Source organism: Chaetodon trifascialis, chromosome 21, assembly GCF_039877785.1.
Source record: "Chaetodon trifascialis isolate fChaTrf1 chromosome 21, fChaTrf1.hap1, whole genome shotgun sequence".
In the NCBI taxonomy this organism is placed as follows: domain Eukaryota; kingdom Metazoa; phylum Chordata; class Actinopteri; order Chaetodontiformes; family Chaetodontidae; genus Chaetodon; species Chaetodon trifascialis.
Window position 1 is genome coordinate 3,877,777 of NC_092076.1, and position 23,336 is coordinate 3,901,112.

At 45.4% G+C, this 23,336-nt stretch overlaps 2 protein-coding genes and 1 non-coding gene across 3 annotated transcripts in view; all 3 read right to left on the reverse strand.

The window, feature by feature from the left end:
- The window catches only part of LOC139349318 (ankyrin-3-like), a 130,121-nt gene extending 117,412 nt beyond the window's left edge, over positions 1-12,709 (reverse strand). Inside the window, exon 1 of the mRNA XM_070989985.1 lies at positions 12,501-12,709. Coding sequence (XP_070846086.1) covers positions 12,501-12,536 — 36 coding nt within the window. The 5' untranslated portion in view covers positions 12,537-12,709. The remainder of the gene's footprint in view (positions 1-12,500) is intronic.
- On the reverse strand, positions 6,999-7,081 carry trnal-cag (transfer RNA leucine (anticodon CAG)). Its single transcript has one exon. It is a non-coding gene; the product is annotated as a tRNA-Leu (tRNA).
- Positions 12,710-14,485: 1,776 nt separating the features above from the next.
- acsl5 (acyl-CoA synthetase long chain family member 5) lies at positions 14,486-22,007 on the reverse strand. The gene is made up of 21 exons (XM_070990156.1): positions 21,945-22,007; positions 21,085-21,244; positions 20,851-20,962; positions 20,609-20,673; positions 20,429-20,530; positions 20,231-20,330; positions 19,681-19,859; positions 19,572-19,604; positions 19,429-19,480; positions 19,002-19,075; positions 18,851-18,928; positions 18,622-18,756; positions 18,402-18,536; positions 18,222-18,317; positions 17,732-17,804; positions 17,402-17,490; positions 16,883-16,999; positions 16,089-16,232; positions 15,903-16,004; positions 15,414-15,485; positions 14,486-14,956 (listed from the first exon to the last, which is right to left on the reverse strand). Exons 2-21 carry the CDS (start codon positions 21,238-21,240, stop codon positions 14,819-14,821), a joined length of 2,052 nt encoding a protein of 683 aa, XP_070846257.1. The 5' UTR covers positions 21,241-21,244; positions 21,945-22,007; the 3' UTR covers positions 14,486-14,818.
- Between the last annotated feature and the right edge of the window lie 1,329 nt (positions 22,008-23,336).

Below are 23,336 nucleotides of genomic sequence, written 5' to 3' on the forward strand. Positions count from 1 at the left end.
AGTATACAGGAAATGTTCTGTCCTACTTGAGAAAGAGAGAGCAAAGAGTTTCTCCAAAGATTTAATAGTTATAATTAAGTTGTTTTTCCAGCTATGAGCATCTCCTTTATTTCCTCAGCATAAGATTATTCCTCCAGTTATTATTGCATTTCTGCAGCACTGTCAGACTCACTTTTTTAATTCCACACAAGCTTCTCGTGCAAAACCTGCTGCCTACATTACCCACAATCCAATTCTACCGCCGGGAGATCTGTTGCAGATTCAGGTGTATTATGCTAGTGGCAGTGCAGACGCAGGAAAGGGGTCACTTCCTGGAAAAGGTTGTTCGCAGTCACATGACGTTAAATTCAGACGCAGGGCAGGAAGTGAAAACTGCAAATGACGAGATGGAGGTGATCGACTCGCAAAGGTCCGATGAAACGCCACTGAAGACGTGGATCGTTGTAAAACAAGACAGGGTACGTTATTTACGTTCACCTGTCGGCTGATTTAACGAGTGTTCGTTAAGTTAATATTCCATCTGTGTCCACTTCACTGCATGTTGGTGCTCCTTTAAACCCGGCTTTAACAGGAATTATATCATTTTAAAAAATTAAAAAGGCCGTTTAATGGAGCGTGGCGGCACCTTAAAATTGCTGGTCTCCACTCTTCACAGATACCATTTGGCTTAACATGTCTTTGCTAGTGTTCAATTCCTGCTTGTGCATCATCAGCAGACATCCACCAACATCCACCTCCCTCCCTGTCTCTCTGCCGTGCCGTCTCTCTGATGCGTCTCCTCATCTTACAGCCTGAATTCAATACGACAGCCCCGAACGCGCACACACACTCACAATAACGAGCCTCCAAAACGTTTACATCCACACGTCCAGAGGTAACGTGATACTTTTATAGCTAATATTCTCTTTCGGTCAGCCATTAAAGGCCTACTGGAACGGGGAGTGGCTTTATAAGCCCTCAGCGAGGCCTCCATAACCGTAAATTATAACAGGCAAAAAGAAGCGGCGGTTACAGGAGATAGGGGTTGCTAATGGGACCAATCAATCAGCTCTGTAGTGAGATATACAGTACAAGCTGGTGCATATTTAAATTATTATGGAAATTTAAGATATGCGACAGAATGAGGGAGAGAAGATATGAAGGTCTTCTTTCAGTTGTGGTTCATGTGATGTCTCAGAGTGAGAGGAGGACAGATGGGGAGGATCAGAGAGGAGGGAGACAGCGAAGAAGAAGGCCTCCGCTCTATATTTAGCCGCATGTTTATACTGTGAGATTTGCATGTTAAATTCCTCACGGCGGCGAGGACGACCGTGTGCAGCGGTGATGTTGTCCTGCGCTGACTGGCGGTTTCACGTCGGAGAGGGTGTGAACTTTGACCACAGAAGCTTTTCAGAGACGGCTGGTTTGTGTGTCAGTAAGCACGGCTTGTGGCTTTAAGCCTCACAGCGAGGTTAGCTCAGCGCCTGGAGACTTTCCAAAACACAGAAAATCAATGATGACTCCACTTTCACTTGGCTGTAAAGTTCCTCAGCAGGTTTTGAGGGTTGGTCGGTGGACTTTAGGACTGAATTATGGTCATTTTTATAATTAATTTTCACTGAAAAACAAGCGTGTTCTCTTAGTGTGGAGAATATGAGTTATCGTCCGGGGCTTCTCTGTAGCACAGATGCTACTGAATGATCATAGAGATGTTTTAGGGATATTACAGGCAGCAGTGTGCCTCTATGATCCTCCCGCTCTGACACGTATTCATTGCATGTATAATATATAAGACACATTGAGTGGAGGGGGGCTTTAAAATGTGCTCACACGCAGGTGGAAAATGTCTTCTAACGACCAACAGATGACTTTACAATCACACTTTCACCCATGCTAGTATGACCTGTGCCAAGTCCTCAAGTTTATCATGCTAATAGTCCTCTTGAATTGTGATAAAAAGGCTGCGTACCGCCCTCAAGAAGTCAACAGTCTTATTTGCCAGGTGAGGGCTGGATCCAAAAGGTTTGAGAGTGCCAACATGACTCTACGGCATGTGCAACCAATGGGCTTGTGTCTGCTTGTCTGAGTGGGAGTTTTCACCACTGAACACTTCATTATCGCTGCCAGTGAAAGACAAACTGCGATACAGGATGAAGGCACAGGCACTGGCAGGGTTTCTTTAATGGATCCTGACAGTTATTCTATTTGTGTGTTTCTATTATTTTGTCAACAGAAATCATCTCAGCTGGTGTCCACTGTCTGACACCACCGAGCTGCAGCCGTCTGCAGACATGCACTCAGCGTTTTTAGTGAATACTGGAGGGTCGTACGTGTGTGTGAGCCTGCAAACATGAAGCTTGTGATTTGTGTTTCTGGGAGGCCTAACGAGCCATGGCTTTGTGGTGACATAGATGCTGATGTGAGCTAATGAGCTGCTGGCCGCGACACATGGAAAAAAGCCAGGCTTGCACTCAGTTATACTGTAAATCACCATTCTGTGATGTTCTTTGCTTTCCAGTGATTACTGTAAAATAAAAAGCCATGTGAATGTCAAACTTCCAACAAACCAAAATGCATCCTACTGGGAAAGCCTGTGTGAGATTTAATTGTTGAAAAGCACAAATCAGGAAGCACCGGATGAACCATGGAGCACATCATCGGGAAAAGGTGGCACCACAGGAGACAAAGATCAGGACGCTCCTCCAGAGGTCATGCGAGAACACAGAACAACTTCAGAGGAAATTCTGCATGCAAAACTTCATGCATGTGACCACCCACCATCTCCTGCAGTCTGCATGGCAGACTGGCACAGGATGGCAAGATTGAAACCCTGAACATGCAAGCCTGTCTCAAATATGCCAAAAGATGCATTCAGTGACCCCAAACCGTGTGGGAAAATGCGTCGTGGTCTGACGAGACAAAGGTTTGAACCTCTGGGCCTTAATTCTAAAAGACACGTTTGGGGCGAAGCCAGAAGAGCTCATGAGCTCTGAGGCTGCTTCTCTGGATCAGGGCATCAGCACGACAGCGACCCAAAGCACACATCCAAGTGGACCGAGGCGAAGCTTCAGATCGATAAAATCCCGATGAAAACACGCAGAATGACCAAAAGGAGAGGCTCCTCGCGACTGGAAGGAATTCTTTTACAAAGAGTAGAACAAAGGAAAGTTAATAAGACCTCACCACAAAGGCTCGCTGCTGTTATTAATGCAAAGGGTGTTTTCACAGAGCGTTAGCTGGGCAGGGTGTGCAAACGTGCAATCAGGTGATACTTAGCTTATTGGAAGGTCGCGCTGAAGGCGGAACACGTCTGACATTTACCTTGTTGTTTCTGTCTTTTCATTTCAAAAACCTGCACTTTAATAAGGGCGTGGCTTTTTCCGTCCACTCTGTTTTGTTACTGCGATTAGATTTAAGGTCTGAGCGCTTTCCCTGCCGCACGTAAGCCGAGCTCGACTTCACTATTTGATCCGGTGCATCCTGTTTCCCAGAATGCCTTCTGGTAAAGCCTGCAGCTCAGGTATGGGCATGTTGTGCACAGCTGTGGGTCACGCACGCAGATTGTGAAAACAGAGCAATGAGAGCACAATTAAAAACAATCAGCCCCAGTTTTGCGGCTCACGGAGAGCTGCGGCGGCTACGTTCGCTCCAGATGAGGCGATTATCAGATTTGCGAGTTTCTAACAGTTTATAAAGGAAGTGAAAGCAAAAGAAAAACAAAATGTGCCTTTCTGCAAAGCGTTTGGTCTTCATCTGCAGTATCTCTGCCTGCCTGACATCCAGGAATGTCAAGCCAGCCACATCCAGCTGATAAGATCAGCGTTTCATGTGAGTGATGCCACAGAGACAAACACTTGTCTATTCTTTTCCTTTTCTCACATCAAGCCTCATCGTTCCTGTAATCTGTCCCCGGCCTCCTATCTGCTCTTCTTTCCTTTCACCTCTTCTATTCATTTCCTTCACTTCTCTCCTATCTCCTTTGTTCCTGTCATCATTTGCTTCTCCTCCTAAAGAAGACAGTAGCTTCACTCAGCAGATTAGACCTGAGTGTCCAAATATTTGAGCAAAGAAAATGTCTGTATTCAACTGTAATCCATGCGAACTATCAGCGATCCTCGCTGCATGTTAATGACATCCCGATAATGACCAGCCAGGAGGAAATGAGTCTGAATTCGTCCTCGTTTGCCAAGGCAGAGCCATGGCGATAGATGAATCCCCATGGAAACGACCATAATGTGGCATGATTTCTCCATGGCAACCCCATAAACTGCGAGGATTCTACCGGGCGAACCAATCAGGGCTTAGCAAAGGAAGTTTGGCACGACCACCGTCAACAGAGCCACTGGTTTCTGTGTGTCCCAGTCTCTCTCACACACATTCAGTTCGACCCGCTGTCTTACGGAGTTCATATGAAGTACGAGCAGAAGGTCTACAGGGGTCTGTAGACCCCCACCAGACCTGGGATCAGAGCTGTAAACGACAGGTCATACAGACGACACATCAACCACAGGATGGAAGAACGGACGTGAGTCAACATCAAGGACACAGTTTTCAACCAAAACTGCAGCTTAAGGTGGAGCACGAGCCTGAAGAAGACGTCTGTTGTTTTGTATTGTTAAGAAGCAAGTTCCCTTAATTGACTGACTTCCAACACAAAGTCTATCAGATTATGAAAAATGATTGATAATTAGGGATCCTACGTATTTTAAAAGCATTTCTACCTCCCACAACATAAAGCAGATGAAACACCTGGCGGGCAAACTTTGAGCAGGCTTTGACAGCCGCCTCAGAGCTGTAACACATACAGTAGCATCGCTCGGCGCTGAGCATTCAAATCTAAGAAATGTGCAAAAATAGGGAAAAAGAATAAAGACTTCCAACTTTTCCGGCCGGAGCCGTGCTCTGTCGCCTTCGACTGACCAATCAGAGGGCTCCGCTTCTGCAACGCCCCACGTCAGCACAAGTCAAGCGTCACATGAAAAGGTTAACAAACACTCGTAAAGTAAAAGAGGCTAATTTACACCGAAGAGGAGGTGAGAAGGAAGCCCCCCCCCCCCCCACACACACACACACACACACACACACACACACACACACACACGACTGCTGAGAAAGAGCAGACACACAAAGAGACGGACTTTCCAGCATCCCCTTGATTTACAATCCGTCTTTGTCTCGAGACCAGCACGCTCGCACAATGCTTACGGCAGCAAAGGGGACACGGTTCCGCGCCTAAAATGGTCTCATCGCCAACCTGAGTGGGCCGCACGGCGACAGCGGCAGAGCTGGAAAGTTTCTACCACCAAGCTGCCCCCACTTCAGTTTGTAGACGATCAATCACACGGTCGTTATTTCATCATGGAGTCTATCATCCCGAGTGGACCAACAGCTGAGGGGGTTTTTGAAGCCCCTTCGGCAACTGTTAAAGAAACACATGACGCTTAAACTGTCTTTGAGCCACTTTAACATCAGTTTATTCAACAGATCTGGGAGCAGCTGAGGCCTTGGTGGTTCGGTTTGTTTTAATTCCAGACAGCGGGCCGTGCGTCTGCTTATCCGATGTTTAAATCAGCACTTTCAAATGGCTGAGAAGTTGTGTAATGCTTCTGTAAAGCCCACCCACGTGTCTTAATCTGTTAAACGTAGATTGCCGGTGAGGTAACGGAGATGCTCTGTGCCAGATATTAATCTTATTGTCCTAATTAGAAGACGTCACACAAATGCAACATGTAAGCAAAATGAAATGCTGACTGTTCAGCTGGACTAGAAAGATTTCAAGTGATCTGCTTCCATCGTGCAGCATGTATGATTCACACCAAGCTTACACCTAATTATTGATTAATTTGCAGAAAATACATAAGCACAATTTAGCTTTAGTGTCAAAGATGAAGCATGTATCATAGCAAATATCACTGACAGTTAAAAAAAATCACAAATAAAAACCACAAATAAAATCACATCAACAAAACAATTGAGAAAATGTGCCAGATATTAATAAAAACGCTGCCAATAAAACTCGTATTTTAGCTCTACAATATTCTCTTTTGCACATTTGCTGACACCAGTGGCTAATATCATCCTGCTGACGCACCGGTCAACTGTTCCTGTGTCTCTGCATCCGAATATAACTGGAAATTTGCACAGAAAAGGTGGGAAAATAGCAATAAACTGGGCTGCATACAAGGCATCAAAACCAGCCGTAACAATGCCCCAGAGAAAAACAGGTGTGTGGTTAATGCAAGACTTTAACGACACCACGGGCAAATCTGACCACACGTCATATAATGTGACAGCAAGGTGTGCCACAAGGACACAGACGGGACCTTCGGGTTGCAAACTGTGGTTAACCATCGCAGTTTCACTCAAAGACAGATGAGATAGAGAAGGCAGGCCTGCATGGAAAACTGGCCTCAGGCAGGAAGTGAGCCTCAGATGAGCGACACTTCACACAAAAGCCCCGTCAAAGCAGAATTTCTAATAAAGTCGAAATGCATTTAAACAGTCACAGGTTAAAGGGAATCAATCAGTGTTGATGGTAAACGAAGCAATATATTCTCCTGCTCGTGGAACAGGCGCTGCCTACATGTACCAGAATGCATTGCACGCCAGCTTCTGATGCCCGCGCCCACAAGCTAGCAAGCAAGCTAGCTGCTGGGTGCTAATCAAAGTTACACAAGCAGATGAATTCATACAGTTTGAATTTCTTTTTCACGCGTAGCTATGCTGTTACCTTCAGGACATGTCGATCAAGTAAATTTACATACACACACGCACGCACCAGCAAGGATCAGAACAACAAAGCTAGCGCTAGAGCTAGCACTGAAGTATAGATATCCACAAAAACAGGATAAAAATACCTGTTATTCAACCTACTGCTCTGGCTAACGTTCACACTGACTTTCTCTCAATATTACAACATTAGCCAACCTCTGCGCAACATGCTAACTCCAAGTTCAACAGGATAGATAAGATAAGACTTAATTGATGCCACGCCGGGGAAATTTAGTGAAACTTGCAGCTGTCAGAAGTGGGATTCGAACCCACGCCTCCAGGAGAGACTGTGACCTGAACGCAGTGCCTTAGACCGCTCGGCCATCCTGACTCAGATCAGCTTTCAACCCAACAGCAAAACAACACAAAACACGGCCAACCTTACAGCCTCCATGTTTGAAGTCCATCAAAAAATAAAGTTAATTCACTCGGTCGTGACACCCTCAGATAGATCGGTTGTACATCTGGCTCAAATAAAAACGACTGAATATCTAATATCAGGAATTTATAGTTTAAATTGAGTCCATTTCTCATCAACTCTGATTGGACATCAATGTAAAATGTGACGAATTGTTCCTTTAAAGGGCCACTATACTCCCGGAAACCCACAGCGGGGGGAGAGGGTTCAGCTGATACGCATTCACCCATTCATATAACAGAATACACACTACTGTTTAACACCCTGGTGTCAGTCAGTGCAATGACCCTGCATGTCGTGTATGAGAGTGAGTGTGAAATCGGTGTCTCGGTCCTATTTTCCGTCATTACTGCTTACACACTGGTGCTCATTCATTCATTCATCTGTTCTGTGAATGTGCAGACGCTCAGACAGTAACAGTCACGATGCTGCTGACCCGCAGCGTCCTGCTCGTTCAACACAAATACGAACTCTCACTGAAACGTTGCTGCGACATCATTGTAGCATGGCTGAAAATGGTCAACACCGCCGAAGTTAACGGGCTAAAACAGGCAAAATCACACGCGTGTATGTTCCTTTGGACCTGGCGTGGTGTCACTTTTAGCATCTAAATTTCATCATCACATCCAAACCGTATCGGATGAGCTACCTGGAGCTCTGCCGACTCACACTTGTCCTTTTGACCTGCGGTACCATAAATTCGAAGCTTTCAGGCCATGACAGCAAACGATAGAGATATAGCTCACCCACAGTGTTAGACAGTATGAGCTTACAAGCTGTAAGAATAAAACATGGCGTACTCGAGGAGGCGCCACTTGTTAAGGTGTAAACACGTTTCTTTGGAGTGAAAATCTTCCTTATTTGTGCAGCCAACAAATGGAATAAACGAGGTTAATTATTACTGTCTTTTATGAGCTCATTTTATTGGTGGAATAAAAGACTTGACTGTGAAGCCAAGGGACAGATGAGGTACTGCAGGTATTTGTATTCATTTCCAGTCTCTTCTGAAAGAGACGACACCTTAAACTGACTTCACCTTTCAATATAACATCTGCACAATGATCACAACCTGCAGTGATGTGAAATTAATATTTAACCGAAACCCTTATTAACTCGAAACTTTTTCCCTTTTTGCTGCTGGACTCAAAGTCCAGCACTCTGAAGGCCAACCATCCACCAAGACCCACTTCCCACGAGTCCAGCATAAATGTATTGTTTCATTGACTCAGAAAACAAAACAACAAAGGTAGTTATAATAGGTGCAAAACACTCAGCGTGGCCCTTTAATAAGTCAGGACAAACATAATTTGGCTGTTCGCTGCCTAAAAACACTAAATATCCCCTAAGACTTCATATACTGGCATCCTTCGTTCTATCTGTCAGTCCTTGTCAATAGCTGCCATTCAGTCATCACTGGCCCTGCTTGTCTCACTGTGGCCTGCTGTGTGTCTGGCTCAGCTAGTCACAGACCAGCACACACACACACACACACACACACACACACACACACACTGAGGGGATACATGCTAATGCTACGCGGCGCATATCCGCTGCTACAACACGGTGTTTGTTTGGCGCTCATGCCGCGCAGTGTGTGACACAACCAAAGCTGCTGTCTGCTGTGTTTACCAAATAACACTTTGCCTTCTCCACAAACACACACTAACTCACTGATTTAACGTTACCTCACCGCGGCTGAGGTCATGTTTACCCGCCACAATCCCCGGCACTGAGCGCCAGAGCGAGTGGATCAGTAAGCCCGCCTCACCCCCCCTCACCCCCCCTGCAGCCCGCTGACTCAGCTCCACTGGACTGTTCTCATTACAATGAGGCAGGCGATGAAAAGCCTCGCGCAGTATAAATTAATACAAACACTCGAATGATTAAGCAGACCAGGCGAACCTTTTGTGCTCTCCTGACCTTTCGCGGCTCTTATTAATCATTACAAAATCCACTTTGTGCATACGTCAAGCTCAGCCGCAGCAAAGATGCACTTATATGATTAACAAAATGATAGAAAACGGTGAAAAATGTGCATCACAACTCCACTGTGTCGACGGACGAGCTCCGCCAGAAGTGGTTTTCCAGCCTGATCCTGATCCTTGGCACGAGTTCCCACATGAGTCACTGCTGTTTATTCTAAATCTAACTCTTCCAGGCTGTGATTAATGTTTGAGGCTTTAAGCATCAGATCAGCATTAGAGGAAGAAAGAGCCCGTCAGGTGTCTGTCACGTGTTCGCCATCGAACGGCATTTTGTTCGATCGGAAGTTTCTGAGGAGGGAAAACGAACGAGCCTCCGAACGGTCAGTTAGCAAACCCGACTGTCGTGTAACCGTCCGCAAACTCTGACAGAGGAAATGAAAGCTGACGGTGCAACGTGGTTAATATGCAACAAAAGCTTCCTCTGTCTTAGACTCTCCAGCTCTTCGTCCCCTCAAAGGTCAGCGCAGTCACGACGGCCTGCTATTGGTCAACAGCACAAATTCATAAGTTCACGAAAGTTGAACTCTATTTGCGCAGATTTGTTTCGTGTCCTTTGATGAACCCTCTGATCCTCTGTAAGGCTGCTTTAAAGCCGGGTGTTAATACCGAAGCTAAAGCAGGACTGATCATCGCACACGCTGACAGTCAGCTATCGGCTAACTAAGCAGGAACAGTCTCCATATTTGTCCCCTTGATACACAATAATCAATGTTTTTTAAGGCAAAAACTCCACAAATGCTTGCTGGCTTCATCCTCGTGGGACGATCTGATGCTTTTCTTTGTCTCGATGCACAATTGGAAACTGAATGTCCTCGTTTCTGGAGTGTTTGAAGCACAGGACGGGACATTTAATGACTGAGAAGATAATCACAGGCAGGTGCACGAGCAAATTTTATACTCTCACATATAAACATTTGCTTTGGCCTCATGAATCCAGATTCGTTGTGGGTGCGGCTGAAACCTAATGCTGATTGCGACTGTGAGCGGTGGCTTCTGCAGAATCAACAAGCCATGACACCAACAAAGAAGACATCGAACGCCTGTTTCGACTTCTGATCACCCTGAGCTTGTTTTTAATTAGCTGTAATTACAAAGCGAAATTCAATGCATAGCTTCTCCCAAACACCTGGATGCTGTGCCCTCTTCAACCTGTCCGACCGCTCCGTGCAGACGCACACACCTCTGCAGGTGGATTGTAATCACTTTAACCAGGACACGAGGTGGAGTGTTTGCTCTGCCACAGTAAACCTCCTGCACGGCGACTTGACAACCATTACCACCCGCCCGCCATTTCCCATCACAATCTGTGGTCAACCATTAACGGACAGAGGGGAGGAAGCGCAGACAGGCAGGAATACAGTGACCAACTCAGACAGGCTGCAGTAAATCATCATGCACAGCTGATACTGTCAGGCAGGCCCAGCCTTTAAGAAGCATTCACCTGTTTAGAAATCATTTAAAATATACTTTATGAATACAAAAATGTAATTTACACTGAAAAAAAAAAGCCACCTCATGTTTTCAACTCTACACACCAAAGACAAAACCTCACATTTCTACACATTCTTGCCACTTGTTGACCCCTAAATGTTGGCTCGCTTTACACTTTGATTTGCACTAATGACACCGACGCTGGAGAAATGACAGCAAACAAATACCAGTGAAAGTAAGACAGCATTGGACACGTACGCGTCACTGTGCTCGTGCCAAACCTTGTGAGGTTGCTGACAGCTTTATGTGTGCCAGTGCACACGATATTTCCAGTACACCAGCTTTTTGTGCGCTGACAGCCAAAGTCTTGCATAAACACACACTGGGCTTCATGGTTTCTTCTCTGATGGCAGAATAAGAGGAAGAGTAAAGAAAGGCGTATCACGACAGACGATCTGTCACACTGACGGAAAGACGCCTGAGCAGACAGACAGACAGACAGACAGACAGACAGACAGACAGAGAGGCGTTTTGATATTTGCAGACGGGCTGTGACATGTTTTTGATTATTTGGCCTGATAACAGGACCCGCTCATGTTTCAATCCTGCCGTCTTCCACTGGGTCAAGGTCGAGGTCTGGCCTCTTCAGACGGTCTGCGGTGGTAGATTTGTCCCACATGAAGGATTTATGTTCAGTAGTTGCAGACAGTGATACGTCTAATAAAAGAGAAGGAGAACAGCTCCTTAAGTCAGCTGCGCGAGTCATTTAATGAGAAAATGGCTTGATCCTGCAAAATACATAGTTTTAATTTGACCCAATCCAGATCAACAAAGTCCATATGTCTCATTAGGACACAGATTATGAGACATCATAGTCAAATCTGAAGTAACTAAAGAACCTCACCAGTGGTTTCAATTAGTGACTGCCTGGAAAAACACAAAACCAACAGATAAAACCGAAAAATATATTACAAAATAAGAAATATATTACAATACAGTACAATACAATAACATCAGAAATGACTAATTAAGCATCTGAGACCTAAATGCCAGGCAACAGTAATGTAACTCTGACAGGAATGAATGCAGATTTGATGAAATACGCAACTCAAGCAAGTTTTAAGAGTTTGCTAACAGTGTTTTATACCATACAGGTGTGAACTGAAACCAATGGCTGCCTGAAAAATCAGCATGTACTCAAAAATGAAAGGAAAAGTCATACCAGGTGTGTTTCAGCAGTTTGCTACTGAACAGAAATGAATGGACACCAATGGCTTCCTGGAACAGGAGGATAAAATCACTAAAAGAACTAAAGCTGCGTTCAAAAATAGAGAACTAAATGTCATGTAGGCCTGATGTGTAGTTAAAGGGCTAAACCAGGTCAACAAAAACACCCTGATGTGGTTCTTTAAGGTCATTATTCCACGAATATAAACTTTTTACAGAGTTTCTCAGGGTCACTGTGTGTGTGTGTGTGTGTGTGTGTGTGTGTGTGTGTGTGTGTGTGTGTGTGTGTGTGTGTGTGTGTGTGTTCCAGTAACTCAGGTGAGGACTCAGACGTCAGTTCGTTGAGTCTTATCAGAGGTTTTCAGTCCGCCGCTGACTTTCATGTCTGCCCTCACTGATATGAATGAACCACACACTAACTGCAACCAGTAAGACTTTAAAATGAACACTGGAAACACAGCGAGACCCCCGCTGTTTGCATGCTGGAGTAAATGAGCCACACAGGTGGAGTTAAACCGGACAGATTTTTCACTACTTCTCTCGTTTTCACCTCACAGGAGGCGAAACTTTCCGCCGACAGAAACCTGGAGCAAACAGCTGCCCTGCGTTTGCATTTCCCCGCAAACTACAGCAAAGTAAACCAGCAGATGAATCATGACATGAACCTGGAAAGGTCTAAGTCCGCTTACCTGCTCCTCGCGGTCACCTGTGGCGGAAGAAGCCATGTTGAAGGAGTGCGCGCGGGCTCCTCAGGTGAGTTCACAGGAGCTGAGGAGCGACGAGCCCAATCCTCGCACCGACTGTCAAATAATGTCTGTATGAAGGCGTAAAAGGAGGGGACACCTGCCCGAAGCTTCCTCTCTCTGACCCGCGGAGGGACGCACAGGGCGGCCGCTGAGAGCGTCGGTCAGTCCCGCTGGAGACTCCAGGTGGAGCGGGGGAAGATCCAGCTGCTGCCCGGAGCTGCACCGACTGTGACACCGAGCAAAGCCAACGCAGGGTGGCAGCATTGTCCTCACTGGAAAACCCTCTGAAAATGAGCTGCAGACCAATGACCGTGCAACAGTGTACCTGAAGTACTTGTACTTGAGTATTTCCATCTTTATACTTCTACATCTCAGAGGCACATCTTCAGTTACTGTTCAGATTACTTCCATACTCTTATGGGCTGAGAACATTTTCCTCCTGCTAAAGCTTTAAATAAACTCTTTAAAAGCCTCTTGGATCAGCTGAAAATGCATCATCATAAAGTACTTCAAAAGAGCTTAAACATCCACAGCAGTAAAATGCAGCAGTGACATCAATCCAGTAATATTTATTTTTTTCTATTTTCTAAGAGTTAGTTCAGTCATTTTTTGACAATGTCCCTTCCTGTAAGGAGACGCTGAACTTCAGCACCTGCTGTGTCTGGATCGTAACACGTGAGGGCGCTGCAGACCAACAAGAAGCACAAGCTGATTCGCTTCACTGGAGCTTCATGAGCTGACTCGTTGCTCCAGTTCAGACCAGTCCGACCATCGTGCTTGCACAGATTCTGATCATCTGGTATCATCTGCATTCATGCACATTTCATCATGTAATGGCCTGATTACAACAGCAGTTGTGTGTATTTTCTATCATTTTGGCTACATGGTAAACATTTAAAGGGCTATTTCACTGCTTTTATATATGGATGTTTGTCAGTAGGACTCAGCCATGTGAGAACAGCTGTTCATGTCTTCTGAGCAGAGGGGGGGCTCGCGGACAGGGAAGCCAGGCAGTTGCTTGGAGCCCCCGGCCACTTTTTTAAAACAGGGATTATTGATAGGCCTGGGCTTTCAGGGACCTCTGTTGGTCCCTGGACCTCACTTTGAGAACCCCAGGGACCCCAGGGATTTCTTGCTTGGAGCCCCAAGAGCAACGCCACTGCTTCTGAGGCCCTGAATGAACTTTAACTCTGACAAAACACCCTCAGCTGTTCTATAATGTTAGGAGAGCTGGTAATTCTGTTTCAGTGGTTTTGTACATTGCATTGAGGCGCGTCTAATATTCTTCCCTCGTGTGTAAATCCAGAGCTGTTGCACTGGACACGTGGACCTAATAATGTGGCAAATTTAGCTGGTGCTTACACTCAGCGGACAGCCAAGTCTTGCTCGTTGTGTCACCGATGATCAGCAAACCTGTTTTCTTGCAGACTTTTTACCCTTTTAACAGTCTCAGCAGCAGTTTTTGTTTCCCTCCTCAAAACTTCCACATTCAAGTTTGATAAAACACTGCTTGGTCACACACACACAAACACACAAACACGAAAAGAGTAATTCGGTCTGTGGCTTTGAACGGAACTTTATTGCACCTGAGGAAATAAACATGTCACAAGGGTCATCTCTGATTGGACTGCTGATTCTATCGAGTTGCACTGTGGGAACTGCAGGATTAGGTGTTTTGGAGCTTGGTCTAAAGTTATGACCACATCACATTTCCACCCCACTGCTGATATTCAGTGCTTTCCCATTGGCTACTACTGAAGCCCACATAACAGACAAACCTGAGCGTGTTTCCAGCTGGACTCACTGGTCAGTTCACCTCAAGGTTTGTTATCCAGTTCAGACACACGAGGTTCATATCTGGGGTTTGCAGTAATTTACTAATATTTTACAGCGTTGAAATTAACAGTCAAGCATTTGAAGCGCAGTCAAGGCTTTTGTGAAGCGGACCTGATGCACCCGACTCTTCGGCTGGAGCCGTCAGAGGATGATTCACTCAGGCCGCAGCCGAGAAGTCTGTCCAGCCAACCCCCAGCCTGCACTTATTTGTTCTGCAGGAAGATGAGTTTAACAGCATCTCATTGTCTCAGGTGACTCAGGCCTCCGAAGCCAAAACACATAGCAGAGCTCAAGTGTTTTCATCCGTCTCACCGTGGTCGTTCACAAAGGTTAAAGCACAAGAGGTGAAGCGATCCACGTTTTAATCAAGGAAAGCAAAAGATTGGGACAGAAGCAGAGGAGCTGTTGTTGTAGGGTCGTTCCATTTATTTGAGGTTAGCGTACAGTCTGTCGATCTGGATTTGGAACAGAGTTTTGATTTCGGCCCTCTTGGCCTTGAGGGTTGGAGTTAAGAGGCCGTTCTCGATGGTGAACAGCTCTGGGTGGAGGTAGAGGTCTTTCACCTGCATCAGGAAGGAGGAGACGGTTAGAAGTGTTTGGATACGAGATTCTGTTCAAGATGCGAACGGAATAAAAAGCTTTGTTTTAACCAGCTGGGCTAATGAGACGGTGGGCGTTAAGAGGACAGAAGGGGGATTTGGGGTTTGTGATGGGAGGAAATGTGCTGAGTGTTGGAAATCTTCAGTCTCTGCACGTTTCTTTGATGAAAAAAAATGCTCATTTTCACCACTAGAGGGTGAACTGAGCCAAGTTTGGTGAGACGTGCAGCACCAGAGGATTTAAGATCAAAAGTTCATTTGAATGTTGGTTTACATTTTGAAAAATTCTGCCTCTTTCTAAGAATCAGTTCTAAGAGAGCAGATGCTGCAGAGTTTTGAGTCTGGATTGATGTACTTTTATCAATACCTGCAAGTTTTGATTAGAGTTGATTCATTTGGGGAATCAAGAACAAGCCGTTACCTGCTCAAAGGACTTGAGTCCTGCTTCTTTGCCCAGTTTGGTCATGTCAGAAAGAATGGCTTTCTTAATTTCCTGTAAACAGAAAAAGGTCACCACTGTTAGAGGAACTCCATTAAAGAAATCATCTGAAATCAAATTAACTCTATTCTGCTTCTTATATCCAATTTGATTTGCAGACATCTTATGAGTTTTACAGCGTGCACGGAGCACTGGTCCAGCTGGCTTCTGTCAGCATTAATGATCATGTTTACTGCAGAGCGTCTCTGCCGGGGCTCAGGTTGAACTGTATTACAGTGACCACAGATTATCTGCAGGATCTTAGTTTGTTTTCTGCAGTTTGAGAGAAAGTCCTCCCTCACACAGAAGAGTCAGAAACTTTAACAGAAAGGTTTTTTATGTGAAGCATGTGATGTTGATGCTGTAAAGCACTTTGAGCTGCAGTTCTTGTATGAAAGGCTCCATACAAATAAACTTTATTATCATTATTACGGTGTTTTTGCAGAGTTCTTCAATGGAGCCTTGGATCCCCAGATCCTTTGCAAAACCTGGCAGGACATCCGGGTCAGGGATCACAATGGCAATCAGGCAGGACTGCGGACACAGAGGACAGAGGATTGAGACTGTATGTACCAGACTGTACATGCACAGAGTGCAGAGATGCAGGATTTAACGTACCTGTAGACTGTCTCCATGCACGAACACTTGGGCCACAGGTCCACTGTGTACATACACATTCTCAATCTTCTCTGGTGCGATGTACTCCCCTTGAGCCAGCTTGAAGATGTTCTTCTTCCGGTCAACAATCTTCAGAACTCCACTCTAATCACAAACAGGCAGATGGGAGAAATAACTGTGTGGAGCTGTGATGAAGAGCTGTGGGTTTTTGATGCTTTAGATAAGCATAAAGTCCAGCACAGACTTCTATCTAATGAGCGTCCTCCTTAAGCAATAGATCAGTACTTTCTGGCCGAGACTTAGACTGAGCCAGCAGCTGGTTAGCTTAGCATAAAGACTGGAAACAGAGGGAAACAGCTAGCCTGGCCCTTTCCAGAGGTAACATCATCACCTCTACAGCTCACTATTTACCTTTATATCTCATTAAATTCATACCAAACCGGAGTGAAAATGACGAGATGTTGGTTCGCAGGATGGTTGTGTCTCAGACAGTCTAACTCAGAACAAGCAAACCTGCAGCATTTCATTTGAGAAGTTCTTAGTTCCTGTCAGACTATTGACCCCCAAAGCAAGAGGAAATGACGCTCTCTCAAAACCTCTAAAACTCTTTGATTCCTCCTTCCTTCAAACCCTGAACTTAAAGTAGAATCTACCGGTATGACCTGAGGGCTCCATCCACAAAACAGAGCTTGTGGTTGTACTTATTTATTCTGTGGTAAACGCTGAACCAGTCCCTCGACTCATTTGCATGTGCTGGGAGGAAATGTGACTTTTGTCTGGGTTTCTGTTCTTACTGGAAGCCATTTTCCGATGTCTCCGGTGTGGAGCCAACCGTCTTTATCCAAGGCCTCTGCAGTCTTCTCTGGGTCCTTCAAGTAGCCCCTGAACACGTTATTACCCTTGATACAGACCTGGAAAAGACCACGATAAAGCCATATCAGATGCATAAATACGTTTAAAACTGCATATTCCTAAAGCTGTTAAAAGTGGTCATACACTGAGATTCTATAATGAAATAAATCTAATGACAGCATCATTTTTATTACCATCACTTTAAAGAAGTTACAAAGTGCTTCACAAGGCCATAAAAAGCAGCACAATAGTTATCATTGACAATATGATTGTCAGGCAGGCAAACATGTACACACACACGCTCATACCAGAGAAAACACAGCCAATCGTCTTCATGGCAACATTATACTCGCCGTTTACAGCTTCCAAATCATCGACAAAATAACTTCCGATTGAGTTATAAACTGTTTTGCGGACGTGGAGATGGGAGCCCTCTGTCATCTTTCCAGTTGTCATCTTACCTCCCCTTCGCCGTTTGAAGTAAAGTACTTCATTTCTTCAACATCCACCAGCTTGACAATATTACAAGACAGCGGCGCCCCAACGTGCCCTGTGGAAGAACATCGTGTACAGAGGATTGTTTTGAGAATAGATTCATCAAAAATGCAAGTCAACTCCATTTTAAAAGTGTGTTGTCTTGGTATCTAAAGTAATATGATGCTAATGTGATTTACAGGCTGTGGTGGAGGAGGAACAAACACTCCAACACAAGTAAAACCACCACTGTTTCTAGGGCAGGTCCTTCTGTACCGGAGCAGCAAATGTGGGACAATTGAGGCTGGGCTACATACCCGTGGTGGCATCTCCTGGCATGGTTAAGGTGCAGCCGGCTGTGCACTCTGTCTGGCCATAGCCCTCAAAGATCTAAGAGGACCAGTCAGTTTTAAAAAAAAGAGCAGAACAAGAGCAGCGTGACCAGGTTATCACGATAACACGAATCGATCAATAGCAGCTGGACACGGTTGTGAAATCTCTGCTCCCCGAAAGAGAAGCGTTACTGTATCAGAGTTTAAAAAGGTTCAAACATCGTGCTTCAGAAACTGGGTCAACATCATCTTCTCGAGCCAAATTATGTACAAAGAAGCTGAATAAGAGCCAGGAACAGATTACATTCGGCTTCTTCATGGGGTCATTCTGAGGACGAGTATCAAACTGTCATCTTTCAAAAAGATTTCCTGATTCAAGATCAAAACAACACGACCCGCTAATACCACATCTCCAAGTCAAGAGGTCACCTGGATTTACAGACACACAACAGAGAGGGGGATAAACGTTTATTACCTGGCAACCCAGAGCAGCCCTGAGGAAGGTGAGAATAGAGGGCGATATGGGTGCTGCTCCCGTCACCATCAGCTGCACTCGTCCCCCCAGAGACTCCTACGGGCGAGATTCAGCAGGTTTAGCTCCAGTGACTTCCTGTTTGGATCACATGACGTGCATCTGGTCCAACAGACGTCCTACCTGCACTCTGTGGAAGAGGAGTTTGTCCCATATGCTGTTCTTCCTGATGATGCCCTCCTTCAGCTCGGCGTATTTCCTCTCCACAGCAAAGTTCAGCAGCCACTTCTTGAAAGGCGTGTTGGCTCCGCTCTGAACCTGTGAGGCAGGATGTTTGATTAGAGCAGCTGATGTCTAAAGCAGAGCGAGAGGAAAGAGGGGGCAGCTGATGAAAATCACTAACTCTGTCGTAGATGCGGTTGAGAAGTCGAGGGACTACTGGGAAAATGGTGGGCTGCAGGGTTTTCATGTCATCCGGCAGCAGTCTGATGTCGCCCTGGAAGAATCCCACCCTCGCCCCAATGCTGAAAATCACCATCTACAAGGCGCAGACGAGAAAGTGATTAAAAACACGTCAAGATATCCTCATATCTAAACAAAACAATCTGATACCAGTGGAGTCCGGCGCTCACCTGTACGACTCTCTCGAACATGTGTGCTAAAGGCAGGAATGAAATGCTGACATCCTGGGTCGTTAGAAAGACGGCCATCTGTGTGATGCATGGACGCTCCGTTAGGTCTGTGTCACATTTAAAACGACATCTAATGGTTATTTATCCGTACCTCAAAGTTTTTGAGGACACCTGCAGCGTTGGAGACCACGTTCTTGTGAGTCAGCATCGCTCCCTTTGGATTCCCTGAGAAAGATAAAAAGTATTAACCTTTAAAAAGATCAATTATATTTCAGGCGACACCTTGTGCTCAGTCGTTCCATCTTTTGGTGAATCCTGGGCTGTGACACCAGAATCCAGCGTTCACATCCAGACTGTGGTCCGGTTTAGACCATAGACCTGCTGCTGACCTCTTCTGCATCAAAACAGGGCTGTCGGGGCCGAAACGCCTAAACGCTGCAGTCAAAGCGGTGGACGGACCCGCCAACTCTGCCATGCTAACCTAGCATGTCTACATTCTGTGCTGTCAAACATGATGTAGGCGTCAGATTCTTCTTCCCTGCAGGTGAAATAAATCCAATGAAGTGCGAATTGATCACCTGTAGTGCCGCTGGTGAAGCAGACAATACTGAGGTCCTCTGGCTTTGGTGGCTGTTGGGACATGAAACCATGACATCAGAACTGCAGGCAGGTTGTGAAATTTAAGAAAGGTTGAAACTGATCATGAGTGTCGGAAACTTACAACTGGCTGTTGAGGATTACTTTTCCCAAGAGCCTGAAGGACAGAAAACAACAGGTTGTCAGTCGTGTCTGTGCTTCCTCTACCAGTCTTTTTCTGTCAGCACGCATACCTCCACGTCCTGCATGGACATGACATCCACCCCACACTTGGCTCCTCTCTCGACCAGCTCGGGCTTGAAAGGGTCCATGATGATGATGGTTTTGAGAACTGGAGTCAGGCCTTTCTCCCGGTTCTGCAGCAGAGTTTCTGCTTTGTTTTGATTGTCACAAAGTACTATGGAGATGTCCGCTGAAAGAGGAAAACTCAACATGTATGACCAGTGGAACAGACAGCACAATGCTGTTGGTTTTATGAAGCAAGCAGCTGCATCTGATTATGCTCCATTTGTTGATACTGTTGTTGTATTTATCAGTTAATTCAGAGTAAAAAACAGTATTTATGAGGCAAAACTAGCAGTGTTGAGAGCAGCAGACCTGCTGTAAGAGTCACACTCAGATAAAAGTCAAATACAGCACAGATTGAAGGAGCGGGTGTGATAAATAAGTGAGAAGAGATTAGAGCACACTCGACACTGATCCCTGTAGGGACCGGAGAGATACTGGACTCAGACCCCAGCTCTGTAATTAGCGGCATTGTGGTGCGAGAAAAGCTCCAATTACCTTGGTCGATAACGAACACCAGCGCCTCAGGACCCAGGGTGTCGTACAGGGGAGCCACTACCATGGAGTAGGTGTAACAGGCCAGTTCAGCAATAATCCACTGCGAGTGACCCGTGAAACAGAGGCAGCATTTACATGTTGCTAAAAACCACAGAATTTCCACTGCCCAGTTAGCCCCTTAGCAGCGTCCACACTTACCTCAGGTCTATTCTGAGCAAAGATACCAATAAATGTTTCCGTATTTGGCTTCAGACCCTTATGGAGAAGCCCTGAGCCCAGGTGCTCCGCTCTGTCAGACACCTTCATGAAGAAGAAGTGGAGGAAAGTTCACAGCGGTTCATCTCACCTGGTTTTTACAATGGTTGCAAGCAGTTTTACCTGTCTGTACTTGAGCCACTGGTATGGCCTTCCTGGTTTTCTGTAGCCCAGACATGGTCCGTTACCTGCAGATGAGACGGACCAACAGGAATACCTTTGAAAAAGTGGAAATCACCACGTTCTTGCCTCCCACTCATGTCTGTGCAGCCAGGAGCCAGTTAGCTTAGCATACAATAAAAGGAAAAATGTCATAAACTACTAGCATACCAGAGAAATGCTAACTGGAGAAAGTTTTCCCTCACCTGACACTTTAAGACCCCTCTGAAAAACCTCATAGAGGGTCTTGGCCTCATTGTAGTAATATGATACCAGGTTGTTGTTATCCTCCAGCAACGCAGTCTTCCTCGCTCCATCCTGAGGACGTGAAGAAGAATCATTATGAATGCATTGATAAACTGATCAGTACTGTATGTTTCACTGACCATACAGCCTCCGTAAACATCCTTATCTGTACTTAAACGCTCGGCGTCTTTTACCTTGATGCCCAGAGACTGACACTTGAGGTCAACGGGGGACCGGACGGGGTTGGGTCGTGTGTTGAGGTAAAACAAGGTCGCAGCCGCCACGGCGAGCAGCGAGATGATGGCCGGGGTCGGGAGAGGGGAAAACAGCAACTGGAAAAGGAAGTCCATGGTGCTGGGATGCAAAAAATGTTGATTTTTTTTTAAAATCAGATTCAGCACTTTGACACAGGCGCACTGTCACAAATGACCAAGATCAGCCTGAAACTCATATTTAAAGAGCCCTGTTGTGCAACTCTGAGCTCCTTGACACCGCTTTTGATATCGTCTCCATAAACAACTTGAGGTCAAAGTCAACATGACTTGTGCAACAGTCACTCAAGGATAGAGTTCAACGCATGAATGCTGAGAACATTACAGCGCACACATGCAGCGATAGCAGGTTTATCAATGTGTGAGGATTTGCATCCACTGGCCTTCGCTGGAACTGCTGTTAACAGTTAAAGACATGGCTGACGGTGGTGCAAATGCATCTTAAAATGAAGTTTTCTTGCCCTTTGAGGCCTATTGGGTTGAGCATCAAGCAACAATAAGGTCAGGGGTTAATTATTTTATGAGAACACGTCAAGAGTCTTATTGGGAAGAAACATGTTTTATGGCATTTCTGCAGCCATTAGCAGCATTTCAAGCTAACATGGTAATGAAAATAAAAGGTTTTGGCTTATTCCGAGTGTCAATCAACATGCACCTAGTGGTAAAACTCAATTAAAAATTCAAAGTATACAAGTGAGTCACACTCATTCGACAGACGTATTTTTAGTCTGAACAGACACACGCTTTAAAAATGCTACAGAAGGTCATTGAGGTGCTCCTACCTGCTGCTGGTCCTCTCAGGTGTTTCACTCAGCTCCCAGCTGACTGACAGGCAGGCAGGTGTGTCTGTGTGTGTGTATGTATGTGTGTGGACAGCAGATCCTCTTCCTCTGCTCTGAAGTGTGACACAGAATGGGAACTCATAAAAACAGTCTGACAGATCCAACAGGAACCTTTGAACCTTGGCCGCCGTCACTTCCACTGATAAAAAAATGCCACGAGCACAGATGGAGAGTGTCGGTTGTAATATTAAAGGGTGAATTGTGCAATTTAGAGCCCGTCTCCTTGAAATCAAGTTTACATACAACTACATAGCAAGAGTGAATACTTTTTGAAGGAAACACAAGCCGACTGAATTACATTTTAACATCACAGGGACATTTTGTTGATTAGCGCACCTGCAAAAAAATGTTGATATTGAACATTTACTGACAACATATTTGAATTTGTTTTCCCACTGAAATCAGCAATCGTGCAATTATTATTTAATTTTCTTTCTGTTTATGCACTGACTGCATTTGGTTAATATTGGGGAGAGATCAGCAATCAGGATCTTTCCCTAAACTTAACCCCACTGACACCAACATGGTGCAGAAATGCAGCGCCTCACTGAGACAAAGTGAACATAATCCATGCAGCCACAGCACACAACACACGTACAAATGCACATCAGTCATATGTAAACGTTATTTCTAGGAGCAGGTTTGGCAGTTCATGAAGCTGCTTCACTATGATTTTTCTTTAAGAAACCAATAAATGGGTTTGATTTTAATCCAGATGAACTTCAAAAGGAGACAAAATCAGAGAGGGCAAGATGCCCCCTTCTGATTAAAGGTCAACAGTCTTATCTCCAGTTTATCAGGTTCAAAGTTCTCACACAACAGAAGCTGAAAACACATCAAACCTGAAAACCATCCCTTTAAAATGTACAGTATGTGCTAATTAAATAACCGTGAGGGACCTCATAGAGTGCACGCTGCATTAAGACTCTTCAAAGAAACGCTGAACTGAGAAAGATGAAACTGCACTTCGCATTCAATAAAATGTCCTGACAGCAAACATAGATCACATAACAGTGAATGCTAAGATACATGTAAGCTCAGTAATAACGTCAGCAGTGTTTGCCAACATTAGCCACAGCTCAGCAAAGAGCAAACGAAGCTCGACAGCTAACGTGCTTTCCTGCGATGTCTGCTGGACAGGTTCATTAGGAGAAGCTTTGAGAGGTTACCTGGTGGGATTAGCAGAGGTAGTTTTGGACCAGGCTGAGCAGGGATCCCCTGGGGGAAAAGCAGCCAAAGCCAGCAACACCACTAATGTACAATCTGCCCACCTGTGGTCATTAGCACCTTAAACTGCACACAGGTGTGACAGCCTCTCTGCAACAGGCAAGG